The 12,140-nt window shown below is 46.8% G+C and overlaps 1 protein-coding gene across 1 annotated transcript in view; it reads right to left on the bottom strand.

The window, feature by feature from the left end:
- Nucleotides 1–12,140, bottom strand: part of LOC123745887 (protein APCDD1) — a 163,067-nt gene that overhangs the window by 27,857 nt on the left and 123,070 nt on the right. Inside the window, exon 3 of the mRNA XM_045726998.2 lies at nt 2,220–2,423. Within this exon, the coding sequence (XP_045582954.2) occupies nt 2,220–2,423 (204 nt within the window). The remainder of the gene's footprint in view (nt 1–2,219; nt 2,424–12,140) is intronic.

The following is a 12,140-nucleotide window of genomic DNA, read 5'->3' as shown; positions in this document are numbered from 1 at the left end:
ACTTTATTAATATCTGCTTGTAGTTTTTCAATGTCTTCTACAGAGGAAATTTTCATGCTGATTTTTGTATCATATGCAAAGGATAACACGAAGCTGTGACTAGTATTTTTGTCTATATTCGAGATAAGAATAAGAAACAGCAGTGGTGCCAGGACTGTGCCGTGAGGTACACAGCTTTTCACTGCACTTGGGTTTGATCTTATTTGATTGACCGTCACTCTCTGCATTCTCTTTGACAAAGTTGAAAATCCAACGCCCCACTTTACCCGTTATTCCTATTGATCTCATATTATGGGCTATCACACTATTGGAAAAAATCCGACACCATTTACTAACCTATAATACAATATGTAGATAATATTGCTTGTGTTCTTGTACTAACAAATTAACACATACTAACACAAATTATTTTATTTACCCAGGCAAAGAAAATTAGAATTGTGGCATTTTCCACCAGCACCACCACCATTTGTGGTGGTGGTGGTAGTGGTGGTGGTGGTGGTGCCTTACTTCGTGTGGTTGGGGTGAAGGTGGAGGCAAGTGTCCAGTAATCTCTGTCAGCCAATGGTGTATACGTGGAGGGTCATGACCCCCTCCAGGGTCATTAGGTGGCCCTTAATATGGTCCAGTGATGACCATCATGAATGTACTCTGTTTGTCCAACGTGAGATTCTAGTGTATCCAGAGGAAGTGTTGAAGGGCGAGGCGACAGGAGAGCGAGGTGACGGGAGGCCGTCCCAGCTGTGGACGGGTGGTGTCCACAGTCATGAGCGGAAGGTCTCATAAGGACAGGCAAATTTAGTGAGGACGTCGGAGCACCCAGTGGGCCACGCCCCCCTCCCCGGGCAACAAGCTTCCAGCAGCACTACGTCAAGGTGGATATATATCCACACACACACACACACACACACACACACACACACACACACACACACACACACACACACACACACACACACACACACACACACACACACACATACACATACACATACACACACACACACACACACACACACACACACACACACACACACACATACACACACACACACACACACACACACACACACACACACACACACACACACACACACACACACACACACACACACACACACACACACACACACACACATACACACACACACACACACACACATACACACACACACACACACATACACACACACACACATACACACACACACGTGGGTTGCCCCGTGTGTGTGGGCGGGGGGGGGGGGGGATGGGGGCAGCAACACCAACTGGGACTGACTGACACAGTCTTCAAGTCTCACACCCGGCTTCATATACTCATTTTCCATTATTTTTCTGGCATGTAAAATTACTACAGTTTAAACTAAACCATATACACATTACTGAATCTAATTTTAAATAAATGTAACAAAATGTTAACGAATTTCTTTCTATATACAGTACATGAAAATCATTTTGCAACCAGTCCTCAGATCAAGTCTATTCCATCCAGAAGTCAACCCCAAAGATACATTCATCAATTTTAACATGCTGTTTAAAACAAGACTTTTCTCAAATATAAATTAATATTATAGTATATTAGCATATTGTGAATATATAGGCATAGGTTAGGTTAGGTGTTTAGGTTCTGTTGGCGATTATTTGTATTTGTAGTACGTGGGTGAAGCATTTACAGTGTTCTGGTTCGAACAAAATTCGTCAGTGAAGCACTTGTTCCGGAAGTGTTCGAACGTCATCAGTTGTGAGTCGTGTGTAAACAGTTTTTCATTCATAAACAGGGCGGGGTTTGGCGGGTGCATGGAATGGACTTTGCTTGATGGACGGGCTGAATTTTGAGGCAATGGAGAAGGTTGTGCATCCAGCTCGGCTCACAACGATGTAGCTGCTACATGATTCGGCAGAATTTTTTTGCGAACCGCAAAGAAATTTCCGCACACCGGCACCTGCCCACGGAGCACAGGCTGAAGAACAGCAGCCCGTCCTCCAAGCACCCAAAGTCCATTCCATGCACCCGCCAAACCCCATGTTTATGAATGAAAAACGGTAACTGCTATTACAAATGCCCATTGTGTCCCAGTCCAATTGGTGCCTTTAACACAATAAAATTAGTACCCTTAACAAGCTGAATTTGGTGAAAGTGCCAACAGTATGCCAGCACCACTTTCAGTTAACTGAAAGATATATGAGGTAGTGAAGAGCATTAAAGATTGTGTTCTCACCTGGAGAGGGTGTAGTCGGCCTCCGTGCCCCCAGGGGTGACCCAGGAGGGGCGGCCGAGGGCGAGGCGGCCGTGGGCGGCCAGGGTGTAGGCGGGGTGGGCGCAGAAGGCGTCGTGGTAGGTGTGGAGGGCCAGCTGGAAGCTGCCGTCCCCGTGGAAGGTGTAGGCCCGCAGCACGTGGCGGGGTCCCGGACGCGTCTCGCACCTGGACCACAACAACAACAACAACACTTAATTACCACAATAATAATTATAATATAATTACACAAGGAAATTGTACTAATGTCATATCAATGAGAAAATCAATTGGAGCAATACAGGGATTCGAACCAGCGACCTTGTTAAGGGGTGCGCCAAAGGGTAAGTACCCTGGTCGCTGCTTCATGTCCCCGCATTGGTCTAACCGACTCTAAATAATAATAATAATAATAATAGTAATTCAGACAAAATTATTCCCATGCTCCTCCCACTCTCATGGAGTGGAGGGGGGGGGGGATCAGCCTGGAGACAATAAACACTTCTAAATTCAATACGTCAGTACAAACACTGACGTATTAAGCAATTAGTAGAATTTGGCACTATTCACTTTATAGCCCGAAAAAATTAAGCTAAAACACAAACTTAAAATATTCCCAGGCCCAGTATAGTACACATATGTACTATACTAGGCCTCAGATAGTGTGTATTAGGCCTAGGAGGCTTAGGTTAGTTTAGTTTGTCTTTACAACATAAGTAGAAAATTGTTTTCCAGTTTGTCCAATTTCAATAGTACAGATTTCTACTTTCTAACTGCGTGTACGCCGGTATATGTACTATGGTCCTCATCGTTACTATAAGTACATTAATATGAAAACGGGAAGATGGTCGGTGTCAATAATAATGCCCCCTTCCCCCCCCCCCCCCCATACACACACTTCAAGAAAGGGGTCACTGTCGAAGGCGTTATTTTGATCACGTCTGAAATTAGTAATTTGGTTTCCGTACAGTTTTGGAGCAATTTAAAAAACACTTAATATTACATTTTCAGAGAGAGAGAGAGAGAGAGAGAGAGAGAGAGAGAGAGAGAGAGAGAGAGAGAGAGAGAGAGAGAGACAGAGACAGAGACAGAGAGAGAGAGAGAGAGAGAGAGAGAGAGAGAGAGAGAGAGAGAGAGAGAGAGAGAGAGAGAGAGAGAGAGAGAGAGAGATGAGAGAGATGGGAGAGAGAGATGGGAGCGAGAGATGAGATGAGAGATGAGAGTGACCGCCTTTCACAATAAGCGTCACCAACCAGTGTGTACAGATCAAAAGGAACCATTGTGGGGTGGGGCGAGGCATGGCTGCAGGTGCCGCCACGAGCCGTGCCCGCTATACACTATAATGTATCATGGTGTCATCCAGCGAGGCCGTCACAACACCTGCACTAGTTAACACCGCACAACACACCGCTCCCAACTACACACAGCACGCCGGCCCACCGTACAACCCGCACATTGAGGCGTGTTCGCCCACTGGACCATTCAACACTTCCTTACTAGTTTATGGTTCAATCAGAACCATCCTCAGCTCATTCGCTACCATTTGCTACGAGAGGAGGAGGCCACTACCCTCAGATCCACATATAACACTCAATAACTCTCCTTCATCATGTATCTAATATCTATAACTCCTGAACAATGCAGGCAATAAAAAAAAATACACATTTAGCCATTTTTATTTCGGTCTACCATATTAGTTGTTAGACATCGCTGACCTGTTTTCTCTTAGATCTTCCGTTTTCTATAATTAGCAGTGAGGGGGAACGCGCCCATCCTGGCGGCTCTTCCTCCCAGCATTAAACTATTTAGGTGCACTTTACGTCTGAGACGGCTGGCCTGCCATGCACACAACCATATAATTGGCTCCTTAAGTTAGCGAAGAAAACCAATTATATCCTAGTAAATGTCAGGGTGATGTGTGGCGGGGCGTCAGGTGTGGGGGAGGGGCGGGTGGCAGGTGTGGAGGAGGAGAGGGGCGCCAGGTGTGGTGGAGGAGAGGGGCGTCAGGTGTGGGGGAGGGGCGGTTGGCAGGTGTGAGGGAGCAGAGGGGCGCCAGGTGTGGGGGATGAGCGGGTGCAGGTGTGGGGGAGCAGAGGGGCGTCAGGTGTGGGGGAGGAGCGGGTGCAGGTGTGGGGGAGGAGAGGGGCGCCAGGTGTGGGGGAGGAGAGGGGCGCCAGGTGTGGGGGAAGAGAGGGGCGCCAGGTGTGGGGGAAGAGAGGGGCGCCAGGTATGGGGGAGAAGGGGGGCGCCAGGTGTGGGGGAGGAGAGGGGCGCCAGGTGTGGGGGAGGAGAGGGGCGCCAGGTGTGGGGGAGGAGAGGGGCGCCAGGTGTGGGGGAGGAGAGGGGCGCCAGGTGTGGGGGACGCCAGGTGTGGGAGAGGAGGGGGGCATCAGGTGTGGGAGAGGAGGGGGGCGCCAGGTGTGGGGGGACAGGAGCCGAGCATCAGGAGACCTCCCCCGCCCCCCTGCGCGGCGACGGGTCGCCTGGCGGACCAACGCTCCGCTCTGCGGTTTATGACTCAAAAGTGATTGCCAAGAAAAAAATTAATTAAACAATATAAATAAGAACAGCATGAGGCGAGGAGGGAACGTGATCCCCCCCCCCCCGGGCGCGCACGCGCACGCACACGCGGCTGAGTGGACAGTGTTCGAAAGGGGGGGGGGTCGTAGTTCTAAGAGCCCGGGTTCGATTCCCGGTCTAGGCAGAAACAAATGTTCAGTTTCTTTCACCCTGATGCCCTTGTACACCTTGCAGTAAATAGGTACCTGGGAGTTAGACAGCTGCTACGGGCTGCATCTTGGGGATATGTGTTAGAGATAAATATGTATAGTAGATACGATAGAGGGAAATAGGTCAGAAGAGAGTACATTAAACAAGCGTCGATTAGAAAGTCGGGGTCCAAGAGCTAATAACTAGATCCTGCAGGCACAACCCGTCAATATAGAGCGCGCGCGCGTGGTATGGGGAGCGCGCGCGCGTGGTATGAGGAGCGCGCCCTGGGTAGTGGCTGGAGGTAGCCTAATAACAGAGTAATAAAGAAGTATAAACTAGTCAAACCACTTGGTCATTCAAGCTACCCTTCAATTGCCAGCGCCGCTGCACGCTGGGTTTCTCCTCCTAGAGAGGTACACGAACAATGAGGCAAGACGAGGTATTTATGAGAACACTTTACCCTGAATAACTATATAGCACTTGGAAGTAATATAACGACTAGATGGGAGCTGGGATACTGGACGCTGCCTGCCCACTTGGACCATCAGGAATCGACCGCCGACCTTGCAAGAAGCGAGGCCGTCGTTCCTCCGACCAGTCCAAGTCGAAAGAAATTGCCACTTTGATAGGATTGATGATGATTAACATCTTTATCAACAAAATGTATTTACAAATTTGCCTAAAGATTAGTACCAACATTGAAGGACTGGAACACCGCGCTTTACCAGGAGTGGCGGTGTTGCCTGTGTATCAGTGCGCGCTCAACTGGAACACTTTCAATTGGAATATTAATACGTCAGGCATGTCCCCATCCTACGATTCTGGGCGAGACGAGAGAAATGTTAGGTGTGCAGGTTCCAGGTGAGACCACACTAGTATCAGGTGTCCAGGTGAATACTGACAATCAACTTACTACAAGCAATCAGGACAAAGCCAGTACACCTGGGCTGGGAAGCGAGTAAAAGGTTCACCTCAACACCTGATTTTTGCCCGAAACGCTTTGCATAATAATGAGTTCATTGATTGTGTAAGTCGTGTCTACAATTGTACATTACTCTTGTGTTATTTGTACACATGTTTTTTGAATAAATATATGTATTTGTACAAGAGGTCGGCGCTTACACGGTGCGGAGTACCTAAAGGCTCTGAGGACATCCTAGCCTCACACACACGGATCCACATTGGTTAAGAGTTGCCAGGATATTTAGTAGGAAATAACAATATCAATGAATTTATTGTCATATAGAAAATAAAAAAAATCAGCAGGAAATAATAAACTAAAACTGATTCGATCAAAAATATGAGCTATGTTCCATAGTCATCCATCTGATAGACAAAAATGGCTTTGGAGATAGAACATAATATTTTTGTGGGTCGTGTAGAAAATATCATCCAATTTAACACACAACTCCAAGCAGGAGCAACTTATACATTGGACTAACATACATCTACGAGAACATTGTACAATAGGGACAAGCTGCATGTTACATCAGTGTGGATCTTCTTCAGCCCCAACACCCTCACTCCTGTGCGATTAATGTTCTCAGAGGTTTTGGGTAACGACATTACTCACAGATATCACATAGCGTGATGTATCATTGGGTAATGATAAACAGTAAGTGCTTAAGGATCTCTTTGTACAGTTGGCTTCGTTCTTGACTTACATTCGAAGAATCATGAGTTCGATTCCCGGGCGATACAGAAATGGTTGAGCACGTTTCCTCTCACCTAATGCCACTGTTCACCTAGCAGTAAATAGGTACCCAGGCGTTAGGCAAGTGTTGTGGGGTTGCCTCCTGGGGAGGGTCAGTAGGCCGACGTTGTGGAGACCTGGATATAAGCCTAAAGTATATATCTATACCAACCCGTCCTCACACTAGGCTGTTTAAAGCAGCGGCCGTCCTCCCCAGTAGTATTCATCAACCTTAACATACTGTGTATTAAAAATTGGTTTGTTCTCATATATAAATTAATATTATTGTACATACACATTCTATGTGCACTTAGGCGTAGTTTAGGTTAGGTGTTTAGGGTTTGTTGGCGATTATTTGTATTTGAAGTATGTGGGTGAAGAATTTATAGCAACCCGTCCACGACTCGAGTCCATTACATCCAGCGGTCGACCCCGCAGACGCATTCATAAATGTGTACATGCTGTTCATTCAAAACGGAAATTTTTTCATATATAAATTAATATTATAATAGCATATTGTGCATATACAGTCATAGGTTAGGTTAGGTGTTTAGGTTCTGTTGGCGATTATTTGTATTTGAAGTTCGTGAGTGAAGCATTTACAGCGTTGTGGTTCGGAAAAAAATTCGTCAGTGAAGCACTTGTTCCGGAAGTGTTCGAACGAAATCAGTTGTGAGTCGTGTGTAAACCGTTTTTCATTCATAAACAGGGCGGGGTTTGGCGGCTGGATTAACGAGCTTGGATCTTTGTATGCGAGGACGGGTTGATATATACACAACCTTCATGTCCCTAACAAAACGAATTCAATAATAACACTGCTTAAAACTAAAGTACCAACTGGAGGGAGGGAGGAAGGGTGGGGGGGAGAGAGAGAGAGAGAGAGAGAGAGAGAGAGAGAGAGAGAGAGAGAGAGAGAGAGAGAGAGAGAGAGAGAGAGAGAGAGAGAGAGAAAGAAAGAAAGAGAAAGAAAGAGAAAGAAAGAGAAAGAGAGAGAGAGAGCTGACACGAATGAGTATGAGTAGACAATCATGTCAAGTCGATTGATCCACAACCCAGGATGTGATGTGTAGCCCTGAGAGCCTCGTCCCCAGCAATGATAAGTTGGTGTACTCACCTAGTTGTGTCTGCAGGATCGAGCATTGACTCTTGGATCCCGCCTTTCGAGGATCGGTTGTTTACAGCAATGACTCCTGTCCCATTTCCCTATCATACCCGGTTTTAAAATTATGAATAGTATTTGCTTCCACAACCTGTTCCTGAAGTGCATTCCATTTTCCCACTACTTTCACGCTAAAAGAAAACTTCCTAACATCTCTGTGACTCATCTGAGTTTCAAGCTTCCATCCATGTCCCCTCGTTCTGTTACTATTCCGTGTGAACATTTCGTCTATGTCCACTCTGTCAATCCCTCTGAGTATTTTATACGTTCCTATCATGTCCCCCCTCTCCCTTCTTCTTTCTAGTGTCGTAAGGCACAGTTCCCTCAGGCGCTCCTCATACCCCATCCCTCGTAGCTCTGGGACAAGTCTCGTTGCAAACCTCTGAACCTTTTCCAGTTTCATTATATGCTTCTTCAGATGGGGACTCCATGATGAGGCGGCATACTCTAAGACTGGCCTTACGTAGGCAGTGTAAAGCGCCCTAAATGCCTCCTTACTTAGGTTTCTGAATGATGTTCTAACTTTTGCCAGTGTAGAGTACGCTGCTGTCGTTATCCTATTAATATGTGCCTCAGGAGATAGATTAGGTGTTACGTCCACACCCAGGTCTCTTTCGCGCGTCGTCACAGGTAGGCTGTCCCCCTTCATTGTGTACTGTCCCTTTGGTCTCCTATCTCCTAGTCCCATTTCCATAACTTTACATTTGCTCGTGTTGAATTCCAGTAGCCATTTCTCTGACCATCTCTGCAACCTGTTCAGGTCCTCTTGGACGATCCTGCAATCCTCATCTGTCACAACTCTTCTCATCAACTTTGCGTCATCCGCAAACATCGACATGTAGGACTCTACGCCTGTAAACATGTCGTTAACATATACAAGAAATAGAATTGGTCCCAGCACCGATCCTTGTGGTACTCCACTTGTTACTGTTCGCCAGTCCAACTTCTCGCCCCTTACCGTAACTCTTTGGCTCCTTCCTGTTAGGTAGTTCCTTATCCATGCTAGGACCTTTCCCCCCCCTTCCCGCCTGCCTCTCGAGCTTGAACAGCAGTCTCATGTGCGGTACTGTATCAATGGCTTTTTGGCAGTCCAGAAATATGCAGTCTGCCCAACCATCTCTGTCCTGTCTTATCCTCGTTATTTTATCATAGAATTCCAGAAGGTTTGTTAGGCACGATTTCTCTGTCCAGAACCCATGTTGATGTTTGTTCACAAACCTAATGTTCTCCAGGTGTGCAACCAGTCGTAGCCTAATTATTCTTTCCAGTATTTTACAGGGGATGCTTGCCAGTGATACAGGTCTAAGTGCCTCCTCCCTATCACCTTTCTTGAAGATCGGCACGACATTTGCCTTCTTCCAGCAACTGGGCAATTCTCCTGACATAAGTGACTCATTAAAGATCATTGCCAGAGGCACGCTGAGGGCCTGTGCTGTTTCTTTTAGTATCCACGGTGATACTTTGTCTGGTCCAACTGCTTTAGTTGCATCTAGAGTTGTCAACTGTTTCATTTCCTCCTCTGCTGTCACCTCTATATCTGATAGTCTTTCATCTAGGGTAACCCCTTCCAACAATGGGAGCTGCTCAGGCTCGGTAGTGAACACTCCATGGAAACTGGCATTCAGTGCCTCGCAGATTTCCTTGTCACTTTCAGTATATGCCCTCTCTGTCTTCCTTAGTCTTGTCACTTGGTCGTTCACCGACATTTTTCTTCTTATATGACTGTGTAGTAACTTAGGTTGTTTTTTCGCTTTGATTGCAATATCGTTCTCATAGTCCCTTTCCGATGTTCGTCTTATGTTAATGTAATCGTTCCTAGCTCTGTTGTATCTGATTCTGTTGTCCTCTGTCCTTTGTCTTCTGTACTTCCTCCACTCCCGCCTGCTGGCCATTTTTGCTTCCTGACACTGTCTATTAAACCATGGGTTATTATATTCCTTCTTATTTTTTCCCTTTACTGTTGGTATAAATCTCTCTTCGGCCTCCTGGCATTTCTGTATGACTAGGTCCATCATATCTTGGACTGTTTTTCCTCTAATTTCTTCCTCCCACTGCACTTCACCCAGATAGTCCCTTATCCTCTTATAGTCCCCTTTCCTGTAGTCAACTCTCCTTTCCCAGATCTCTTGTCCCATGGTCATAAGTTTGAATTCCATCATGTAGTCAAAGACTAGGACACAATGGTCACTGGCCCCTAGAGGTATTTCATGCTCTAAATTCTCGATATCTTCTACGTGGTGTGTGTGATGCCGAGTGCTTGCCGCCACAGTAGGTGTGAACAAGGTAAGGAAATTGACGATGAGTTACACACAGAGATCACACTAACGTGATGCATCAAATGAACAAATCCACAAGGGCCATGACGAGGATTCGAACCTGCGTCCGGGAGCATCCCAGACACTGCCTTAATCGACTGAGCTACGACAGGGTAAGAGTTGAAACCGAAGTTCTACTGAACTTACTGGATCCCGTAGCCTCTCCGAGGCACAAACCAGGCTTTTACACAACTCCCCCCTGCACCCGAGCTATGTCAATAGGCCGTTCTCCCTCTTCGCCCTTACATCATTACACACAGAGATCACACTAACGTGATGCATGGAAATGAACAAATCCACAAGGGCCGTGACGAGGATTCGAACCTGCGTCCGGAAGCATCCCAGAATCCTGGTTTATGCCTCGGAGAGGCTACGGGATCCAGTAAGTTCAGTAGAACTTCGGTTTCAACTCTTACCCTGTCGTAGCTCAGTCGATTAAGGCAGTGTCTGGGATGCTCCCGGACGCAGGTTCGAATCCTCGTCATGGCCCTTGTGGATTTGTTCATTTTCTGTTGACGATGAGTCACAATAACGTGGCGAAGATATAATATTTAAAATCAAGAAACGATGGCGATTCGACCCGTCCTGGACTGTTATAAAGTCTTGCCTGGATACATCGACTTGATAATGGTCCAGTACCGACCCAAGACTACCGTTAAGGAGTCTTCATTTTCTGGCGGTGTTTTGGATATTATGCTGAAACAGAGACCATACTAAATTTAGCATTTTGTTAGACTGCTGTTGCAAGTGTAAATTCGATTAAAATAAAAAAAATAAATTCTTAAGTGGAAAACATATTAAAGTGGATTTTATGAAACTTTGATTGTTTAATATTAAAGTGAAATTTAACAAAATTAATACAATAATTGTTAGTTTCAGTCTTTATATTTTGTATATTGATGGGAAGGGAGACATTCTGGTACAGCTTTTAAAACGAAGACGACGATATAACATTGGAGGTCTACCATGTCTAGTATCATATACATCAATGAAAGAGGATGTCTGTCTGTACAAGCTTTGAGGCCTAACTTTTGAGGACCTCTCCAAAGTTTGCAGGGTGACCAGTGGGTATTAGGGGACGGTCGTAGGAGGTGGTGGAGGTGGAGGTGGTGGAGATGGAGGTGGTGCAGGTGGTGGAGGTGCTGGGGGGGAGGGAGGTAAGGGGGGGGGGTGTAGGCACATCAGGGGATCTCACGCTCTCATGATTGTCTCTAGAGTTATGGTCTTGAGCTGGTCGTCATAAGAGTTGGGTTTACTTGTCTGCCAATTAAGACAAACACCTTACTGAATGTTAATGAAAGAAGGGGCGCGCCACGGTGGTGCCTGCCCTGCCCACCTCAACCCTGCCTCGCCAGGGAAGCACCAGGGGAAGGTGGACCTCGGCAGGGAAGCACCAGGGGAAGGTGGGCCTCGCCAGGGAAGCACCAGGGGAAGGTGGGCCTCGCCAGGGAAGCACCAGGGGAAGGTGGGCCTCGCCAGGGAAGCACCAGGGGAAGGTGGGCCTCGCCAGGGAAGCACCAGGGGAAGGTGGGCCTCGCCAGGGAAGCACCAGGGGAAGGTGGGCCTCGCCAGGGAAGCACCAGGGGAAGGTGGGCCTCGCCAGGGAAGCACCAGGGGAAGGTGGGCCTCGCCAGGGAAGCATCAACAAGGGACAAGTATACACATAAGTAGTGTACCACATCAAATTGTTTGGATGTGTGATAATGGTATGATAGACAGGATACTTAAGAGCTACAAGAGTTTTGCCCCAAGAGTGTAACAATTATATGCGGTGCTTACTATATTAACCTGCAATGTTAAATGGGATTCTTGTATTGTGATTTGTGTATTTGTACTCACTGAATTTGTGCGCCCCTTGAGGGACTTGAAGTAGAGGGGGGCGGGGGAGGGTTAGAAATAGCCTAAGCTACTCAATCCCTTTGAGATGTATTTGTTTCTTGTCTCAATAAACATACTTGAACTTGAAGTATACACACTCACGGGTCCTCAGTTGTCGGGGACAGGAAGACTGTTGTTGTATAATTTGT

The sequence above is a fragment of the Procambarus clarkii genome, chromosome 10, assembly GCF_040958095.1.
Source record: "Procambarus clarkii isolate CNS0578487 chromosome 10, FALCON_Pclarkii_2.0, whole genome shotgun sequence".
NCBI classification, from domain to species: domain Eukaryota; kingdom Metazoa; phylum Arthropoda; class Malacostraca; order Decapoda; family Cambaridae; genus Procambarus; species Procambarus clarkii.
The sequence above is the reverse complement of the archived record's forward strand: the minus strand, read 5'-3'. Positions and strand labels throughout refer to the sequence as shown.